Raw genomic sequence first — 22,248 nt, 5'->3', positions numbered from 1 at the left:
CAAGACAGTTAATATTTGTAATTCATTATGCACATTTGTTTTTCCAGTATTACCTTCCTCGTTATTTCATCTCTCCCTTCCTCCATGTAGACAGCTCTATTGCTCTGCCTGGTGTCACTGACTAATTGGGGCAGAGACAGGTCTCACAGCAAGAGCTTCCTAGTGAGAAAGCCAACAACTGAACAAGTTTGGAGCTTATGTGTTTTCTTCTGGCTCTTCTTTGCTTTTCTTTTTAAACTCTCATTGCTTTAATTTCCTGACTCGAGTCTGAAAGTGAATCTGGAAACAAGTTCTCTCCTGGTATTGAAATATTTAAAAGTTGTTCTCAAAGAGGATGAGATATTTATATCAACTCCCTACTAGGCAAGAAGTGAATTTAAGAAAAAACTACAACTCCACAATCCAACAACAACAACAACAAAATACAACATATGATGCTGTCATTAAATATACACCAATCTGAAGGGATATTTCTGACCCAAGTTACAACAAAATAAACCTAAATCTATTGTCTTATTTTCTGTACAGTTGCTCTGTATTCATTCTAGAGTAAATGAGGTGCAGAATCTGACACCATGTCTTACCTTTTTTTCTTATCTCTAGTATAGTTCATAGCTATGGCACACTATTGCAGAAGAAAACAGATCAGCCAGGCTTCTGCTAATAATCCTATCATTCAATAGTTTCAGAAAGGCCTGATATACTGCATCCTCACACAGACAAAGCTACTGCAGTGATTTACTCATCACAACTGTGTATACAGAGGCATGTAAACAGATTAGAGGGCTATAGTCCAAGGAAATATACACAGCGTGTTAACCCTTAATTCAAAATGAACTTAAGTAAACTAAATTTTCTGGGAAGCTTGAATGCTTTTTTTCCTAGGAGTTTTCCTCATTTTCCTATAAAATCGTCTGCCTTGTATCATCGTAGAAAGAAAGTCAAGTTGCCATGATATTTTAGGCTGCAGCTGGAAGTCTTAGTCACAAGAAACATTCAGGTGTCCTTCCCTTTCTTATGTATGGACATTCTTCCTGTTTTATGTTGAAGCTAACTTTGAAAGCAGACCTCCTATGTGTGTTGTTCACCTCAAAACAGCCCAGGCCATGAAAGTTTTTTAAGATATTCAGTTTCAGCTAGGCAGCACTAGGAATGATGAAGGTCCACAATAGTCCTTCTTATTCTTTCCTTCCCCATTTTTCTGTATTATGCAAGATGTGAGTTCATAGTGTGACAGTTATGTTATACCATGACTGTTACACAGTTATTGTGTAATTTGTTGAAGGCAATAAGAAGGAGAGATAGAGCCAGAAAATTAGCAACGTTAACATTTTCCTTTATCTGTGGACAGAAGTCAAATCTAAATCCCAATTTGAAAGCATTTTAGCATCTTGGGAATTTTAAAAAAACAAATCTGATTCTTAGTCTGCATTTATGTCTTTGGACTAAAATATCCCAAGTCAAAACTACTGCTCTAAAGGTCCCATATTATGTATTATGTTCAAAATTCATATTTCATTTCTGATGTTCAACTGCATCAAGAGACACAATTAAACTATGAAAACATAGCCTTTTCTGAGCTAGTCCAAGTCTCCCACATTAAGCTACTTGAGCTGAAAACAGATACTGTAATCAGAAATTACTTTCCTGGAAGAAATATGGTGTTTAGCATGTTGGGTTGGGCTGTGGGCCAACTTCCACATAATGCAATGACTGCAACATTAGTCAATTCTCTTACTGTTGTTAAAGGATCCATTTGAACATATAACTGATACATTAGTATTTGCGTTATTTATAGATTAATTTTACTTGTAAGATGATTTTCAAGCAGTTTTACAAGGTTCTTAAATTTCTCAGTATCATTTAAGACTGTCTTCTAAGGTGGTAGGCCTGTCCTCCCTTGTTAACCTGCAAAATACTACATAGAAATTTGTTTTTCCTGGTTTTGCTCAAGGTCTCATGATACCAGAGCCTCTCCCACAAGGTAACACCTGCAATCAATCAGATGCCAAAGCTCCATTTCTGCACATATCTAAGTAAGCCAGTGCTCATAAAGGGAACACTTTGCAATTGAAATAAAAAAACCCACATAAAACCAACTTAGTATAGGAGACAAGACCCACTAGAAGGAACAACACAGTCATTTCTCATGATAATATTAAAAAGCAAAGTTTCAGTGGGAGGAGACGCTTACTGAAGAGTACATTAGAGATTCTGAAAAACGAGTTGACAGGGCTGAATGTCTGCGTATAGATGCAAAAAGTTGCTTGCTGCTTTCACAAACTCCTTCGGAATATAGAAACATAGAAGAGGATAGTCTAAAAATTACTCCAGCAAAATTACAAACAACCAAGTCCATCATGCATGGGAAAATTTACATCAGCAAACAACAGAGGCTGTTTTAGCCCACATAAGAAAAAAAGCAATGCATGCCCTGGTACTGCATGAGCATTCTAATTTATCTCACACACACACGCACACACACGTGCAAATGAACCTCACGCCAGAGCACAACCTGTATTTCTATATTTAAACCACTACATCTCTGACAGCCTTCTTTGTGGCACATAGCAGAGACTGTATTACCTGATGGCATTTATTTTGAAGATACGTAATGCATCCAAAGGCCTCATAACAATAACTATGAAAGACATCACTCATTTGGACACAAATCTATTGCATAGCTTGCTCACATGAAGTTATCTAAAAGATATAAACATGAAATACTTCTTATCCCAAAACATACTCTCAAGATCACAGCTAAGCCCTGTAATATTTTACATCCACAGGACGTTCAAAGACCAACGACTGTGTTACAGCCTATGGGACAAGAGCCCCTTGGTCTAAAATCTGTATCTATTACAACTTGCTGCTTCCATCAAATTAATTAAATTACTGGCATCAGTTAAACAAAACTGGTATGATGAAGTATTTTCAAGTAAAAGCCTTTTACCTTATCTCTGTAGAAGACCAAAAGACTTTTTTATTTATGGTGTGCTAAAGAAATACAGAAGTGAAGAACTTTTGAATGACCCCTACTGTATAATGGTAATGACAGGTACTATCATTTGCAGGAAAAAAAGCCTCATTGAGAGAACTGGTGCGGCTTGAGATAGACCAAAGATGTACAGCCAATAAGATGTACAGCCAATAAGCCTCCTGAAATCATTAAAGCTTCCTTATCACAGCTAGCTCCCTCTTTTTTTCCTTCTTTTTTTTTTTTTAATCTTTCCCCCCCCGCCCCCACTAAAGCCCTAGATGAGATTAATGAGCCCTTTGGTTTTATAACAGACATCAGTCAAAAAGGCAATACTCTCATTTATGACAGAGTCTGATTGCAGTCCTGGATCTTAAAGACTTATACTTTACTATGGCTGTCACAAAAGAGTTTACTCAACTCATTCAGTGAGAAGCAAGGGTAGTTTTATGGTGTTTTCATTCTTTCTTTTCTTGTGTACTGCTTTTAGAGATTTAAGATTTTCATGAGAATGTGTTTTGCAGTGCTTCTGGAGATTAAGAATGTTTGGATGATATGTCATGAGAGGGAAGAAAGAAAGGAAACCTCAAGCAACTGAAGAGATCATAATGCAAAAACAAACTTGGTCTGGGGTGATGGGAACATTTACTGGGACTTCAGTGTAGGCTAGAAATATGCTGGCTCCCAAGAAGACCAGTAAGATCAGGATTTGTTATGAAATACTAGATGTAAACTGATTAACAAAGCTTGTAAGATCAACAATGGTTTTAGTTTTTCCTATTATGACTCTCACGGTACAGGACATTTAAGAATGATACATTGACTTCCTTTTATATTAAGTAGAAAAAGCATATGAGATAAACAACAACAAATGACCTTTACTCTGATCCAATCTAAACTTCCTAATAGTGTAGTTACGGAAAAGTTACACACAGTAATACAATGAGATTCAAAAAAGTTATAGTCCAAGTTGTTGTATGGACATAGGAGACTATGCGTGAGAAACCATACAGAAATCTCTACAATTTAAAAGTCAGCTGCTCAGCAGCATATGCCCCCATATATTCCCTGACTGCTTTAAAACCATTTTGGCTGAGTCAAGAATGACTGATAGTATTCAGCATGACTACGTGGAATTTGGATGTATCCAGTAAAATAGGAAAAGCTTTTAGGGAGTGTTTGAATGCTGACATCCTTTGAAGCAAAAGCCAAAAGCTTATTGAAGAACACACTCACACAAAATAAGCGAACATGAGTGCTTGTATCTCTGAGCCAAGTGAAAATATCTAATCTTAGTAATCACATATATTTGTAGACACAGAAAAAGACACGAGCAAGTGTATTTCTTTCATATATTAAAGAATGAAACAGTGGACAACTGTACAATTTGTCTCAAGCAAACATATAAAAAGTGATTAAAAAATATGCCTGGAAAGGGAACCACAAGACATACTCCATCTTTCTGCTTACCAGGACAAGATCAACTATAAACATGCCTCTGAGATGCTTATTTAGCCTGTTCTCAAAGCCTTTTGGTGACAGAGTTCTTCTCCAACCTCCCTACCAAATTTCTGTTCCAGTAACTTCCGTCACAGAGTTTTTTTCCTTCATGGCTAATCTAACCTTGCTGTGCTTTCATCCTATTAATTCTCGCTCTTTCCTAAGGGAACATGAAGATCCCCTCTTCTTTATAGCAGCCTCTAATGCATTTGCAGACTGTTATTATGTCTTTCCTCAATCTTATGTAGACAATTGTTTCAGACTTTTCTCCTAAGTCTTGTTTTCCAGATGTCTGATAATTTTAATTGCTTTTCACTGGACTCCTTGTAATTTCTCTGGACTCCTTATCCACATCTTTCTAAAAGTAAAATGTTGAAAATATTCCAGCTGAAGTTTTGACCAGTGTCATGTGAAGCAAAAGGATTATTTCACATTTCATGTTTTCCAATTCAATATAATATCATCAACTCATATTCAACTTGTCTGTAGCATAACTCTCAGGTCCCTTTCTGAAAAACTACCTATCACTGCTAATCTTAACATTCAACAGAGTCAAAAACTCTTTCAATAGGCCTCTACCAAAAAACGAACAAACGTATTCTCTATCCCATCATACTGGTTACTAATGAACATATTGAAAGATGTCAGTCTCATCGCAAACCTTTCGGTATGCCATGTGGTGCATCCTTCCCTCCCGATACTGAAACACAGGCGGGTACTTTCCATGAATGGTTGTTAAAGCAGTTCTGCACTGCAGTGGTTTTATCTAGTCAGTGCCTCATGATAATGTTGTTTGTGAAAGTTACAGGAGCTCTACTAAGGCTACATTATCTTGCACCAAGTTATGTGATATCTATTCTTTCTCCTCTATTCCACAAAATGACCCTGTCCTGGAAAAAAATAACCAATCAAGAAAGGTGAATGCTCCAGGAGAACTCAACAGTGTTTATTATTCTTCTGATCACTGTTATAGATGACAACAGTCTCTTCAGCAAGCATAGAATCTAAATGATGTAAATATATTTTAAGTGACTTCATAACAGAGTGGTAGTTCTGAGCTTTGTATAAAATATAAATACTTCACTTGCTGGACTTTACAGCAGTTTTTCAATGACATTTGCTACCACTTGCATTTTCACTGGCTTGTATTGCAGATCTATATTCAGATTTGTTTAGAAAACTTTTCTGTTTTCTATTTCTTTTAGTGAAGAAATCTTGCTAACGGTTCCACAGATACGTGTCTGCTCCTGAAGAGTGTAAACAGCATCTTGCTGAGACTTTATTCCTCAATTCACCCAGACCTGACGTATATCCATCTGCACCGAAATAAAAAAACAGTCTAAATTTCAATTGCCAAATAGTAATTACAATGCTATAAAAAGGAATAGAAGAGAGAAGTGAATTAGCAAATTTGAAACAGCTTTGAAAAAAAAAAAAAAGAACACAGAATTTATTTATGCTGAGGGATTTACTGTCAATTGTATTTTTAATAACTTTTATTTCCAGTAACAGACAGATGGAGAGTTGCTTGCCCAAACAGGGAACTCGTGACTAAGCTTCAAGGTAAAAAGGACATATATAGGAAGCGGAAGGACTGGCTACAAAGGAGGGATATACAAACTCTGCCTGGGCATGCAAAAACGGTGTTGGGAAAGCAAAAGCTCAACTACAGTTAAAGCTGGTGGTGGACACTAAGTACAACAAAAAGTTCTACTGATACATCATTAGTAAAAGGACGAACAAAGAAAATGTGGACCTGCTGGCGATTGGTGACATGGCAGCACAGACAAGGCTGAGGTACTCATTGCCTTCTTTGCCTCAGTCTTCACGGCCAAGGACCCCCAGGTGGTGGGCAGTGAGCTGAGCATGAGCCAGTGGTGGGCCAAATATGAGCCCTGGAAGTGATGAAGGCTAACAGCATCCTGGCCTGAATTCATGGGAGAGCAGCCAGTAGATGCCCTTTACTTAGCACTTGGCAGTCCGTACCCTGCCAAAGCCAGAAAGATGTCACTAAACTGGAGTAAGTTCAGCAGAGGGCCACCAAGATGTCCGAGGGCTAGAGAACTTGCCTATGAGGGGAGGCTGAGGAAGGTTTTCAGGAGACCAAGCAGCAATCTGCTAGTATCTATCAGACGTTATGGAACAGATGGATCCAGGAAAGAATAAGAGAAAAAATTGAAACAGCTGAGGTTCTGACTGGCCATAAGGAAAAAAACCCTTCACTATGAGGATAATTACACATTGAAAGAGTTTGCCAGGAGAGGTTGTCCCGGGAGGTTTTCAGGATTCAGCTGGACATAGCCCTGGGTAAACTGGTCTGAATTTAGTGTTGACCTTATCCCCTCAATACTTACATAGAAAGATTCCTGAATGCCCTGAGCATCCTTGGCTCAGGTAAACTACAGGGCCTAGACATTCGAAACATGTATCTAATACTTTTGACCTATAATCTTCAACCAAACAACCAGAAGTCAAGTCTATACCAGATAACATGGTTTTAACTCTATTTTCTGCCATTTCTGCTGCTGTTTGAGATATCTAAGTTTGCATAAAAAGTTTTCTAACTACAAATTTAAAATCTCATTTCTGATTACAGTTTTAACCACATTCTTTTTATATTAACATCTACCTTTATAGGCAGAAACATCAAACTAGAAAGAATCTCCTGAATTCCTTAGGTAACTGAGGACAGTTCTTAAACCATTATGGTTTTATTTATTCATGAAGTTAGTTCTTCTTATGTGTATATCAACTTTACTATTATCTTTATTTTTCACTATCAAAGCCTTAATGTTAGCTTTCCAGTAAAATTACTCTGTTGGACATACCCACTATTTTGATCAGTAGTAAAAGAAATATTTCACACATTGGACTGGCTTATTCTGAAAGATTTATCTGTTTCTGTCAGTAATTGAATTGGTTACATCGAGATTTAATCATGCTTAACGGATATGGTAGAAAACAAGCTATAATCCTCGCCTAACCAAAGGGCTCTGATTCATCATTCTGCTAACATCCCCATGTAAACTGAGCCATAGTAACTGTTTATTTGTGCCCCTTTGCCTGTGCAAAGTGCAAGGGAACGTGACTTAACTAAAAATCCCTGTCATGGTGGGACAATTGAAGTTAGTGAGTTTGTAAATCATGGAGATTTGATTACACCTGGTCCGATAGGATTATTATGCTAAATGACAGTATAGCTAACACAAATGTTGACATCTGAGGTTAGACATGGTTACAGTTCTTAGTGTAGTATTTGCAGCGTGTATTGCCACCGCAATCTGGAAGCTTACCTTGTAACAAGAAAATTGGCAATAGCCTCGTAATGGGAAAGCAGAAACTAGTTCCAGGCATATCTTGATGGTTTTCACTCTGGTTGCATTGCCCTGGTCTCTGCTGTGATTACTAGTTATTCTGTAGTCTGACCACAGAATTTATTCACTTATGTCACAGAATTTCAACCATTTTGCACAGTCAGCTGATTGTACATTTTGGAACAATCCAAAAAAGATCCCCCCTGAAAGATGATATACTCTGCTTTAAGAACATACATGTCTTCCATAGTTTCGAACATTGTCCTGTTGGAACCATGTGCACCTTATACTGACTGGTTAAAAAGCACTGCTGTGTCCCGCTCAGGCACCTTCTGAGCCGAGTTAGGATCCTCTATTCAGATAGACACATATAAAGCAGCCTGTACCAGCAACCAGATTGCATCACAATGTTAAGGTGGATTTAAATCCTATATATACTTCACGTTCAATATCTATATTTGAAAGTGCTCAGTACAGCATTCCTGATGTCTTACACCATTTTCTAAGACTACCAAATTTTCCAAGCTTGTTAAGAGTTTATTACTAACCCTATTGATAAAACACTTCAGAGTTAATTCACAAGGAGATTGGAGCAATTCCTCTTATTAATAGAGGTTGTTGGACAACTGCTTTTTTTGTTCTGACTGACCCTCAGTACTGAAAAAAAGATTTTAAAACTCAGACCTAAAAGTCGCCTTAAAATAAATATAACAAGTGACCTTATATCCCATACCTAACGAATATTCAGCTAACAGGTCTTCTTAGTATGAGATGGCTACTTGGAAAACACAGTAGTAGATTGTTGCAGGAGTTTTGTATATTACTGGGTAAAATAGAGAAATAAACCAGTGATGAAGAAGTTAAATTACAAAGCAATTCCTTAGGGCAGGGGATGAAGTCTTACATGAATTAAATATATCAGTATGCTTTCCAGTTAAGGATGAAGGACAAAGGCATAGCGTGCAGAACAAGCTAAAGAAGATACCAAGACCAAACAACGGAGATTAATTTAAAAGTGCTTGATGTATACTTGACTGTGTGTGAGAACAGGTCTCCCTGAATATAAATGTACATTTGATTGCATGTGAGAACAGCTCCCCCAGAACATAAAGCGGGATGTATAGGAAGCTTTTGGAAAAAGAGATGATACAATAAAATGTTTCTGATGGGAGCAGGAAAGAGAAAATATATGTCTGTGAAGAGTTATACTTTGAAAAGGATAACACAATCATATAATCAAAATGGACAGTGAACACTCTGTCTTTTTCCCCTTTTATTTCTGTTTTATTGTTAAACTTTCTGTCTCTAGAGTCACATTCTACAAAAAATCACAGGGTGACTAATAGAAAGAGAAGGAGGGAAGGAGAGAGGGCAGGAGGAAATCTCTGAAGCAGGAAGTTGATAGGGAATCACTTAAATAACTCACATGCAGTAAATCTCCCAAAGCAGAGGGAATTCCATTGGTAGCTCTGAAGGCATCAAACAATTTCTCTAGCCCAGATAATAGTTAACAACAATACATGATAACTCCTTCAAGCAAGTGGCTGTTCCTGAAGATAGGAAAGAAGTTTATGTCATGCTTGAACTGAATGAAGAGCCAAGAATAATACTGAGAGTCGGGGCAGATGATAGCTGGGTTCCAGGGAACTCAATTCAGCAGCAGAACAATGCACTTGGATGAACAAAACTGGATGGAGTCAAATCCATACAGCCACTGTATGGGAAAAACAGTGCCTTCCTTAACCATCCGGGTACTTTGAAAAGGACAACCAAAAAAAATTAAGGATATAAAGTGGACAGTGAACATAATTTACTCTGATTTCAAAAAGCCTTAGTTGAATGCCCTCCCCAAGAGGCTATTTCTGAAAATAAATAACGAATGGTAAAGGGCAAACTACTATCCAGGCTCGATAATTAGGGAAAGCATCAAACCGGCAACAATAAACACCTACTCTTCAAGGCAGACAAAGAAAACAGAAGTGCACCTGAAACTCACGACCGCAACTTGTGCTGCTCATATGTTCTCACACTTGACTTGAGCTTTTGGTGTTTAATTCGGGGCATTTAGAGACATCCGACTTTCAGAAGTGATGGACTTGCCTCATAACTTCAAGTCCCCTTAGTCACCTTGGAGGTGACATTGTTTCACCTTTAGGTCTTTATGGATATTTCACCTTTCAGCCTTTATGCATAGACTAATGTGTGTATGACTATCTTCAAACATCTGTATAATCTTATTAAGATCATTGGGGCTACCAAGGTGCTTTAAGTCATGAAATTAAACCTTTCCAGGATTTCAGTCAGATATTTTTCGCGGGTGCAATACAGGAAGTGCCGAAAGTGGTGGCAAAGAATTAGGAGTTACCAGTTCACATAAACTAATAACTCCAGACTGATCATGTCAGAAAAATAAATTTAAAATGCAGAAAATGAATTAATAAATAGGCATACTAAAAATTCCTAATGAAACTTTTCAGCAGGTAATAGAGGTTAGTCCAACAGTCTTCATGCACAAATTTAGGAAATGAAAAGTAATTATACTTTAAGTTTTTACTTTCAAGTTTTAGACTCTTCCTTTGATGAGTACTCTAAATAAAAGTTAAAATAGGCAAAAAGGAAAAACTAAAATGTGAAATTCTCTAATTCCTATCTTCCTTCTTCCCCACTTTTTCCTGTTTTTAGGAAAAAGATGAAACACATATAGATACAATGTAGTCAAAGAATGTAGATACAACTTATTTTTCCCTGACAGCATGCCAAATTTTCTGTTTTAGAAAGAAATACCTGAAAAGAATGCTTTTTTTTCCAAATAAACACTTCCAGTGAGACAGTAACACTCATTTTAGGTTATTAACACTAAAAATGAAATGTGTTACTTTTAAAATAAAAAGAAACACTTCTACTTTTCTACATGCTCAGACTTTCTTAAGTGCTTTTCAGAATAGGAAAACACTGACAAAGAAAGTAAGTGTGGGAAAGATAATTTTCCCATATTTTTGAAACTTCCTTCAAAAAAAAATTGAATTTCCCAATGGAATAGTTAGGCTGTCTCTTGTAATTAACTTTGTAGAACAAAACCAGCCTAGCAGATTTAACTTCTGGGAAAATCACGCCAAGACACGGGATTAGTTTGGCAAAGAGACAAGAGGGTCTCTGTGATTCAGATCAGGGAAGAGAAAGGCCAGTGAACGTTGTAAATAATCAGGATGACTGGATAGTAAAAAAAAAAAAAAAAAAAAAAAAAAAAGAATGGACACCTAGGTTTTCAAAAGGTGAATATACAGAGTGCCAGGAGCTGGACTACTCCATATCTTGCCATCAGGTTTCAGACTACACAACATTGACTGAAAAAATATAGACGACAGTGCTGGAAGTGACTGCTAGTGGCGAGGATGAGACTGCTGAAGTTAGGATTAGTTCAGTTAGCACAGGATTTAAATAAATTTCTTACTGCTTAATTCACCAAAGAATAAATGTTCAAAAGGAACTGGTCAGAACTGAAAAGAAGAAAACAAAAGCAAAGAAAGCATGGCAGGTACAACCATGAGCCAGACACCTTCTTCCGTACCGTTCGATGACCTAGTCCTGCATGATTACCCGGATAATATTACACCTATTTCAGTCAGAGTAGGTCTAAGATGATTGCCACAGAATACTCAGTAGATAAAGAATAGGACCTGCAGAATTCACTGCTTTAGGGGACTGTAGGGTCGTATGTGGTGGCTGGATTAGAGAATGAAAGAAGGAGTATTTTATCACCACTATCAAAATGTGTCATCCACTATGATTTTAAAAATAAATAAATTAATAAATAAAGATAACGAAATCTCCTGGTTCAGTAGAAAACTCCCCTGTGGGACTTTGGGAATAATTCTTCTGCCAAGCTCTGTTATTATGCTGTTGGTTAGATACTTCATATGTCTGTCTCCAACACTTTCGAAACATTAGTTCCTAGACCCAAGTAAAGACAGGTTATTAGTGCTATTTAACATATTTGCTGCACTGTGACAGTACAAGGAACTGGAAAAGACAGAAAGTTCCTGATTCCTCTTCCCTCTGAAATCAATGAGAGCTGACCTACTGATTTGTGCCTTGGACTCAAAACTGAGCAGATTTATTGGACATCATTTAAAGACGAGGACAGGAAGTAGAAAAGTTAACTAATCCTTTGTTGGGGTGTTATACAATCATGAATGCAAAAGTGAGCATGACTGCATGACATCATATCAGCTTCAAAGGGTTCTCTGAAGACTCATATTGGAATTGATCGAAAGAACTGCAGCCCGTGCATGACAGCACATGATTCTTAAAGCTTGCATGTATGCCTTTCCCTTCATTTACATCAGAAGGAATGCTCCACATACAGAACCCTGGAGACGATCTATGCCCGTGAAGCTTTGTGAGGAATAAGAGTTTGTTAACGGCAAAAAGCACTCCCTGAGAACAGAAAATGGACAGCTGTGGCAAGCAAGTTATCTTCCTAAATTCTGAAAGGAATGACTATTTTAAACAGTTCAGTCAGGGACTCCTTTCCTATAAGCCTTCATGCATTCACATAGATTTCATTTTACAATTTAAAAAAAAAAAAGTTTGTTTGCGTGATGTGTGTAAAGACCAGTTGCATGTACAGGGATTTGTATATAATACTTCTCATTCTTTAAAGCCACTATAGAACTTCACAATATGTGCATAGCATCTACTGTACAAAACCCCAAGGGTCATCACTAATAATTCTAAAGATTTGAAAGCATTGTGCTGCTGTTTTATCAATATTATTTTAGGTGTATGATATTGTTGGGGGTGCAAAAAACTCAAATAAAAATCTAGTAAGAACTCAAATAAAAATCTAATATAAAGAGCTGTTAAAGGAACCAGAGGCTAAACCTATTTCAGGACTTGCCTTGTCGGAATGAGTAGATACAAATAGCACTGAGGGTTTCAAATTTTGACAGCGCCTGAAATTTAGGGATGTAGAAATGTGATATCCGTGTGTTACAAATAATACGTTACATTTCATGAAGGTGCGTACAGCTCATGAGAACTACAGTCATTAATGTTGTATCTGCTCAGTTGCCTGTAGGTACGAGGAAAACAACCATTGATTGTCCCATGGTGTTCACAACCCACTGTTAAATGTGAGTCTAGTTTTACTAAGGAACCACGAGGGCATTCCCCGAATGGAAGTCCTGAAACGTATTATTTTATTTTATAGGTCAAAAGCAATACACTGCATGAAGAAACAGGAAAAAATGGTTGCTGTTTCTGGAAGTGACTATATTTTAAGTCATTTCCATAGACTTAATAAGAAGGTGTAGTATGACTGAGTTGTAAAACAGTAAAATTAATATCTATTTTTATTATTGCTATTACATGATTTCTGTTCAAATTTGGTTGTTGTATCCCCTCCCCTCCATTTGCTTCATCCTGTCACTCACTCAAACTATGTAATTCTTTGCTCATGTAATATTACTGCTCAAGGAAACTCCTGTTAGGGTCCAAAAGGAGGTTTGCTGGAGTGAGGGATGCAGCACTTGACAGAGTGTGCATGAGTATCTTTTTTTGTTACTCTGTTCTGCTTTATTCTTTCCACAGCAAATAAGTAGGATTAAGGGAGCATATCTTGAATGATTGATGATAATTCTGAGCACCGCAACTAAATCTTTTGACTGCCTGGCTTAGAAGTACTTATTAGCCCCATCAGCTTCCCTCATATCAATACTCCCACGCTGTTATTTCTGTCTAACACACTGAGATAGTCTAGAATAGTCAAAGGCCAGCTTAAAAAAAAAAAAAAAAAAAAAGGAACAATTGGCTGAAACTTAATTCTAGGAGTGGTTCTTGAAATTATTAGGAAACATGGAGGAAAGACGTATTCTCCCCCCCCTCCCCGCTCATCTTGTCAGTATTAGGGATCATTTATTTATTCTCTACTCTGCTACAACAGCTTCTTTGTGCTTTGCACATAGTGGCATTATCCTACCTATTTTTGTTCCATCCCAATTCATTCCTCCATAGTATGTTCTCACTAAGAACTAGAATGCATGATCACACTATTTTATTTACCTTTATCATGGGATAGTTTCATCACAGATAGATACAAACACAGAAAAATCACAGTCTTGATAAGGTAAAACAGCCCCTGAGCTCAGGGTGGTTAGATGTAAACCTTCAAAAGATAATGAAAAAGTATGCAATTTTACCCACAGATGCCTAATGTCTATTTGGAAAAGTTGGTTTCTTCTCTGTGTATGCGAAGAAAGTGGTCAGTTAGATACCTGTATGGTTTTGGATCAATTATAAGAACATTCTTCTGTTAGGAAAAAAACCCAATGGACATCAGAATTCTTTTGGCATAGGCCAGTCTACTATTCTGGTCAACACTGAACTGCATCATTCAAATCTCTGACCAAACAAGGATTTACACTTTTTTTTTAGACTGAAAGGGGATCTCCAACATCTCAATTTAATTCCTTTTCCAGTCGTTCCTATATTTTTAGAGGTTTTGTGAACAACAAAAAGATGTTGTTCTTGAAAATTCAGAAAAAACAACAAAGCATGATCTCCTTTGTATATTTTCCATGGGTGTTGATAAGGCTGTGAAATTTCAGAACATTGCTTTAAAGTTTACTATGTGCATTACTATAGATACTAACCTTCTTATGCTTCCAAATGTCTGTGCGTGACCTAAAAATCTTCCAAAATCTATGTGGAACATGTGTCCAGTATTTGTCAGCATTATGTTGTCACTGTGTCGATCACAGACTCCCAGAATGAAGGTAACAACACACCAGCCAGCGCAGGAGTAAAAGAAATTTCTTATTGCCTAGTTAGTAAAACAAAAGCACTTACTGGAAATTGTATATATACAGAGATGTATACATAGAGAGATGTATTTGTTTGCGATGCTAACATGAAAACCAAAAAATATAGTTCTACAAATGATACACATGTTGCTAAAATTTTAACGGACAAGTGTTTGTAGGAGTGGTACTCAAACAAGTAATACACAAATTTCAAAGTTAGAATGCAAGAGGTTTTCACCTTGTGTTTTACAGATACTTGGAATTCTATGGAAAACTTCTAAGGTGAAACGTACCTAAGAAAGCAAACTTCTTGGCAGAAAGCTGACATTTTCTGTTCAATAGCCTGCATTTATATTGTAAAAGCAATTGTTTGAAAATACACAAATTTAACCATTTGCTTTGTATTGAAAGCACGTTATTTTACACCCACTGTTTCGTATCTACATAGCTCTTTTTTCTCAAATCCTAATTAATCAAGTCTCACAATATTCCAGCCCAAAGAATTTAACCCTATTTTACAGAAATGAACTGAAACAAAGAAAGGCTAAATCCTTTTCTGCTCATAGCATCTGCAAATCTGAATAGACTATGGGATCAAACCTAGTGTCATGCAGAGAGACCCAAGAAAGTGATTAAACCCAAAACCAGTCTAGCAGTCATGTTTAATATAACCTCCTACTCTGATGCTCTTTTACATGGTGGAGATGTGTGCTTTCATGGTTAGTCTGCTTTGTGTAAGTAGACTGGCTCATTCAGAACTCTCTCATGAATTTCTTTACAGTATTATGCTGTGGCATTGCTCTTTGCCAAAAATGTGCCCATGGCAGATGTAGGAAAATGTACAAGCTAATAATCTGCTCACCAGACACTCATAGGTGGATTCCAAGTTGTCTGCTAACGTCAGTGGGAAGTATTTAACAACTGTGACTTCTCCGAGTACAAGAATCTATCCAATCTCTATCACAACACACATATTCCGTGTCCTCTCTCAGGGGACAGTTATTCCCACTTCAAATGATGATTACTTTTCTACCCCAAAGCATGAGGAACAGCTTTTGGGGTTTTTTAATCTTACCTACTACAATTTAAGAACTGAAAATGCAGTTATTACTCAGAAGTCTTAATCTCCCATGAATCTCCATCACAATGTGATTCACTTATATAGAAACCTAAACAATCCTAATCTGTAACCTTTATGGTTTTGGACAAAATCTACATTAGTCAAGATAAATTGTTATTTGGGCATTGAAGATGTCCCCGTAGATGCAGGGTGCCACCCGCAATGGCTGATACGGATGACAGCACTGTGGAAGACTTAGGCCACAGCTCGAGTTGGCTCAATTTTATGTCTAACTGTACTACTTCTCCACTTTGATGACCTTGGATAAAACATGTAAGCTTTCTGTGATTTTGTTCACCCAACCGTAAAATGAGGTTATTAAAGCTTATTCTGCATGAGGGTTTTTTGAGCATCTTAGAAACAGTATTGTATGAGTAAAACATTATTAAAGAGTAAAAGAGAAAGGTTCATTCACCAGTGAGTGCAAGGTGAATGTAGAGCAGTAATTTTCTGCACGTCCTGTGCAATCAGATCTGGCTGTATTTTATATGTTTAAAAAATTGAAAGAAAATGGGTAGAAATTGGTTTTAGAATATTCCACATTAATGGCACTTTTTACAAACAGCAGCAGCAAGAAATCAGGTTTTCAATCAATAACTACTAGTATCTCACTTTTCAGTTGAAATGTTGGCTGCACTTCTACTGTAACACTGTAAACATACAAACTTGTAAAAAAATTCTATACAGATTGTTCGTGTTTAATTGAATCAAGATGTTATACTAGGAATTTCAAGTGCTCTTACTGAAAATGTGGATGAACAACCGTCCATGGAATAATTACAAGATTACTAAAGTTTATCAAACATATATATGCTACACATCTACTAATAAACTGTGACAAGAGCACTTCATTCACTTCATTTTCAGAATGGTAAACACTCAAAGGTCCCCCTTAAATTTATAATTTTGGCTACAAATCTACTGTGGGCATGGAGTAGAGTTCTAAAAATTGTTTCAGCAACACAAACATTAAAAGGTTTTTCACGGGCCTCAGAACGTGTTCAGACAACAAAGAATGAATAAGAAGAGTTCCTGGGGAAACTTTTGCTTCTATAAATAAAATTTGCAAATTTTCAGCTTGTGCATAATATCTAGTTTCATAAAATCAGATGCACTACATGGGATCCCACACTGTAGTATAAAAAGCATGATCTTATGTATCATATGACTAGGTAGTTTTGATAAAACAGCTTTCAAAAACTGTGGGTATTGACATGGTCATTTCCAAATACAGGAAATACACTGAGACTTTGCATGGTTTATATAAAGTATTTAGAGAGTTGACCTAAAAATAAATGTTTTTGAGTTCAATACTTAATTTCTACTGCAGCTTCTCTTCAATTTACTACTAAATTTCAAAACATCTCTGTGACACATTTTTATAGAAAATGTATTACAATGCACCTGATCCAGAGCAATATCTCCTTAGAAAGAGAATGGCATTTAAGTCAATTCCCTGGCTTCTATGCATGTGACTTGTTTGTCTTGTGTCTGAGTCATTTGTTTTTGCTGCTTATTGCCATTTGGTTTCTTTTTTCCCCATGGTAAAACATGAGATGTATAATAAGCTTCATTATGATGTTACCTCTTGGTAACTTGATTCCAGAGGATGGTGATGACGGAACCATTTTTTAATTGTGTTTTCTTTCAATGGTCCTATCAGACCAGACTCCCTGTGGATCTTCGCTAGTGTGGTAGCATCTGGCACCATCTGTACCAATCCTAATCAGATAGAAAAGAGTTCACATGAAAAATCTTCAACTTTAAAAAGATATGAAGACCACCAATGCATACTGCCTATTGTTGGATCATTCCATGCAGAGAAAATACATGCTTGAAAGCTTATAAAATAATGAATGCAATAGAAGAATATAGATCAAGATTTTTTTCCCTCTTTCCCTTTAGACACAAAAAATTAAGAATGCTTAGTAAAAAGTGGCAGTTCTGCAAATGAGAAATAAAACCAGCAATAACAATATTGTGGAAATAACTGCCTCAAGGTACCAACAAAGCCAACAATTTAACAAGATTCAAAGTTGGTAGAATATGTACACAAACAACAGGAATCTATAAAAAAAATAGGATCAGATATTTACTATTAAATATAAAGTTATTTCATATGTGTTTATTGTCACGAATGCTACACAAATTTTTCTGCAGTATGTGATGCTGATCACAGCTGGATGAAAGGATACTAGATAGTGCAGAAATTAGTCTGATCTGAGATGACATAAACTGGGACTTTGAAGTGCAGAGAGAAGCCAAGCATTTTGCAATGCTTCACTTGAATCCTCTGCCTCTACTGCACGCACTTAATTCCTTTTTTGGAACTGAGACGTGGGTTGCCAGCTTTCTCTCCCTGTGTGTGGTCCCCTGGCACATCATCCCACAACTGTGCATTACAGGAAGGGCTTCCTCTAACAATTTCAGTTGGTGACACGCTCCTCTACTATACCACGCCTGGAAAGTGGTATCCTACCAGTGCTTTATCTGCTTTTCACATTTCTATGAAAAGTGATTTCCATGTTCCCATGACTATGAAATTATCATCTACTATCTCCCTTGTGTAGAAAAGGTGGCCCATGGAGCAAGTTGTTAGCCTAGGACTTGGAAGACCTGGGTGCAGAAGACTACTTTAGCACATGTCCTGTATGGCCACAGGCATGTCACTTGGTCCTTTTATCCTTAATCATTAACTGTAAATCAATGATATTAACATTTCTGTAGCTCATAAGGAAAGACTTTGTGTGGAAAATCTGACAGACACTGAGACGTTTTCTGCTGCTACGGTGCTGAAAGGAAGAGACTGTCAGGCAGAGAACATTATTTTCGGACAATCCCTGTATCTTTCTTGGCAAAAATGATATTAAGTGTTAATATATATGAGAGACTAAAGTGTTCGTATATAAGAGAGACTAAAATATTATGTTCAGAAATAATATTCTTGTATTGTTTGCTTTGAAGCAGACGCCTTCAAGCTTTGACTCACATCTCTACAAAGAAGGGAGGAAAACAAGGGACGAGTCTTTTTCGGGTCACCTTAACGACCCTCCATGTGCACGAACTCATCTATACTTTCTCCTAGCTCCTTCAGATCATTCATCCTCTCTCATTTTCTCTTTGTGGCTCAGAAAGCAATGAATTTTTTGGTTGGGGTTGTTTGAGGTTTTTTCTTAGGTTTTTGTACAGCAGGTAATCTGGATACATCACTCTTTGCACAAGGATTATTTTCAGTAAAAGATTTGGAGAGTCAGTAAAAAATAGTAAGCTTATTGCTGTCAGTAAATTTCTTTACCGGGCAATTGGTATCCTTGCTACTGCTCTGCTATAACAACTCTAAAAGAGAGAAATAAAGCTTTCAGATGAGTCAGGCCTGCCCTAAGTAGCATAAATCGCAAGAGTAATATTTCAAAATCAACACGGTAAAGCTGTCATAACTCATCTACAGATACTTTTCGTAGCCACATGCATCTAGGTAAATTTAAGCATCTATGCAGGATCACGCTGGATTAAAACTTAAGTAGCCACAAAAGCCCTCTTTTTGATGTATGAAGTTACTTTTAAGAATCCGGTGCAAGCTGATGGTGTTGTGGCTTTTGGAAAATTCTAGCCTAAGTTGCTACAAAATTCAATGAGTTTGGTTGTACTTCTTCTGGAGAGGCAGAATGAATAAATAAAATGAACATTCACGAGTAGGCAAGTATACAATTTAGGGCCTGAGTAACTGAAATTCTGAGCATTTTTTTTCTTTAATGGGGAAATAAATAAGACACCCATGAAAATAAAAGTTGAAGCGAGGATTTTTGTGTACTGTTGTTTACATGAGATATGAATAATGTAATACAGGTAATTTATAATCTAAAACTGACCTTGGCTTTTTCCTGTAGATAAACACCTATAAATGATCATTTGCATATCCAGTCCCTCTTGGAGCCAAATGCTGTCCATCGCTCGAATAATTTGCAGAACCAGCATATCTTGACGTAGATCATCGCCTATCTGTGAAAATTGCATAAGAAATCCAAGTTTCTCCTTTGATACCAGATAAAAATAACTAAGAGGACAAAGTAAATGGCACACATAGGCAGAAACAGTTTTGGCAGCCACAGAGACGGTAACAAATGCTCCCTGATTAACTGCAACCTTTCTGCTTATTATTCCTATGTAATTATTAGAGTTTGAAAATTTAATCCGGAGGTAGGATCCTAATTTAGTTACATTTTAAAGTCTACCTAATGCTAGATCCCTTTTCACAAATGACAGCGTTTGTCTAATGTTAAGCTTCATGACTTGGAATTTGCAGCAGGCTGAAGGGGAATTTTATCATGAATTTATATTTTATCCATGACATGATTCATATTCAGTTTCAAACAGTGATGCAGTGTTGACTGCTCTCCCCATGGAGTCGGTCAAACAACGTTAGTGAAATGGGGCTTTAATTGTAGCCACAAGAGGTAATGAAGAGATTATCTTCAACCATGGCTGAGTAAATGACCTGTGAAAACAAAAGCCCTGTTTTTTTTGTTTCCTCCTCCCCATCCCATCTAAAATACATGTGACACTTACTGGCAGTTTTAAGTGCTTTATTATTTTATTACATTCTTTGTATATAAGTGTTCTAATCTACAGACATTTAATGCTATGAAATGAGTACTTGAGGGGACATAAACTATTTAACAAAAAAAAAATCAAAATCTATTTTTCTTTCATTTAAAGGTAATCTTAACTCCAATTAATTCTTCTTAGTACCTAAACCTGAGAAAAATTTTATTCTCTCCACTTACCTTCCCTCCTTTGCTCACACATAGAGTCAGTAGATAATTTAGTACAATACCAGTGCTTATCACTTCATGTACGCATTACCCATCATGAACAAATAACAGAACTATAGTACAAGTAAAAATACTTTAACATAATGGTTTGCTGACAGCAGAAGGTGATGTCGGCTATAATATTTCTATGATGCTGGACACTTGTTTGTTGAATGTTCCTGGGCAGAGAAAATACTGTCTAGGTAAAACAAGTACGAATGTTTAAATGCCCCATGAGCAGGCATTTGCTCAAGTAAGTAGGAACCTGTCTATTTAACATCTATTCTCAGATGAAATAGTGTAAGAACCAGCTTTCTAAATGTTCAGAAAAACTTAACATTGCTAGTCTCCCCCTAACATGTCTGGAAGACATACTTCTATTCCTGAGAATCACAGCTGCTCTAAAGGTCAATGTAATTCAAGACGACAGAGAAATATTTTTTTCTTTTTTTCCTTTTTAATTTATTTTTATCAATTTTTAGCCTTCTGGTTTGGCCCATGATACTGCAAAAGATCTAGGAATAACGTCTTTGGCAACACTGACTGTTTTGTATCCATCAGCCATTTTACGATCTCCAGTGTTGTTCTCAAAAAACAGTATCCACTGTTATGGAAGACCTTTGCTCTTTTGAAAGAGAGCTAACTTCAGATTGTATGTATGGTCTTTCGCGGATGGACTCAGCTCCTGAGGATGGGCTTCAGGATGGACTGTCCTGAACTCTGAAGTTCACCTTTTCTAGGTGACAACTGGAAAATAAACTGGAGTTTGTCTTCAGAGTCAGTTCCTGCAAGTAACTCCAACGAGACAGAGCTCCTCTGCTGTCCCCTCCACCTCCCTCTTCCTCAGCCCATTCCCCCACACTGGCTGACAGGGGCAGAGTGACTTCTGTGGAGCAAATGCAGTCTCTAACACTCCAGGATTTTGATTTATTAGAGACATATGGACAAGGCTACTGGATTCAGTCATTCTGAACTATCTCTTCTCTGAGATTTGCCCTCTCACTTCAGTGTGGTAAATTAGGTTTTAAATATAAACTTCACATTTTAGCCTGGTTGTCTCCACTAAGGAAAAAAAAAATAAAATTGCAGGAATTTGTTTGATTCTCTACCGATCAAAAAGTTGATACTTCAGTGCACTGCCTCAGAATATTCCATTAAAAGTTCTAGTGTCAAAAATAATTGGGAAAAGTGAACAGCAGAGCCAAATCACACATTCTCAGGCTCAAGGTTTAAAACATAAATTAGGTGAATTTCAAAACAACAGTTGCCATACAAAAGGATTTGAGGATTAGAGGAAGAACATACCTTAAAAATAACATTGATGTTTCCACTTGGAGCATTTGCATTGATGAAGGAGATTTTTAATGGAAAAGCATTGGATGTAAAATACGAACATGACTTCAGGGGAAAAAAAAGATGAGAGAACAACCATGTCATATACACAAAACATCAAGTTAATACAATACCTCCAAAAAAGGTACCATCTTTAAATACTGCTCAGTAGCACTGATAATAAAAATAAATAATTCTTGGTATTATTGACTGTTTAATTAGGTCAGGAAAATGAGAAATTCTTTTTCCCCGATTTGTTTCACTCAATAATCAGATTATATGAATGGATAATATTTTCCACGCTAATTGTTTTTCATTTTCACCCAGGCCTATTAATGATAAAGTTTGGCTGGGACTGAGTGGACAAAGTATATAAGACTGATCTAATGAC

At 36.8% G+C, this 22,248-nt stretch overlaps 1 protein-coding gene across 1 annotated transcript in view; it reads right to left on the bottom strand.

Annotated features, from left to right (window-relative positions):
* Positions 1-22,248, bottom strand: part of PIK3C2G (phosphatidylinositol-4-phosphate 3-kinase catalytic subunit type 2 gamma) — a 209,231-nt gene that overhangs the window by 60,776 nt on the left and 126,207 nt on the right. Inside the window, exons 20-23 of the mRNA XM_054837238.1 lie at positions 21,831-21,923; positions 19,584-19,713; positions 17,300-17,436; positions 14,445-14,614 (exon numbers count right to left, since the gene is read on the bottom strand). Of these exons, the coding sequence (XP_054693213.1) occupies positions 14,445-14,614; positions 17,300-17,436; positions 19,584-19,713; positions 21,831-21,923 (530 nt within the window). The remainder of the gene's footprint in view (positions 1-14,444; positions 14,615-17,299; positions 17,437-19,583; positions 19,714-21,830; positions 21,924-22,248) is intronic.

Source organism: Grus americana, chromosome 1 (genome assembly GCF_028858705.1).
Source record: "Grus americana isolate bGruAme1 chromosome 1, bGruAme1.mat, whole genome shotgun sequence".
Taxonomy (NCBI): Eukaryota; Metazoa; Chordata; class Aves; order Gruiformes; family Gruidae; genus Grus; species Grus americana.
This window is presented reverse-complemented; position numbering and strand designations above follow the sequence as displayed.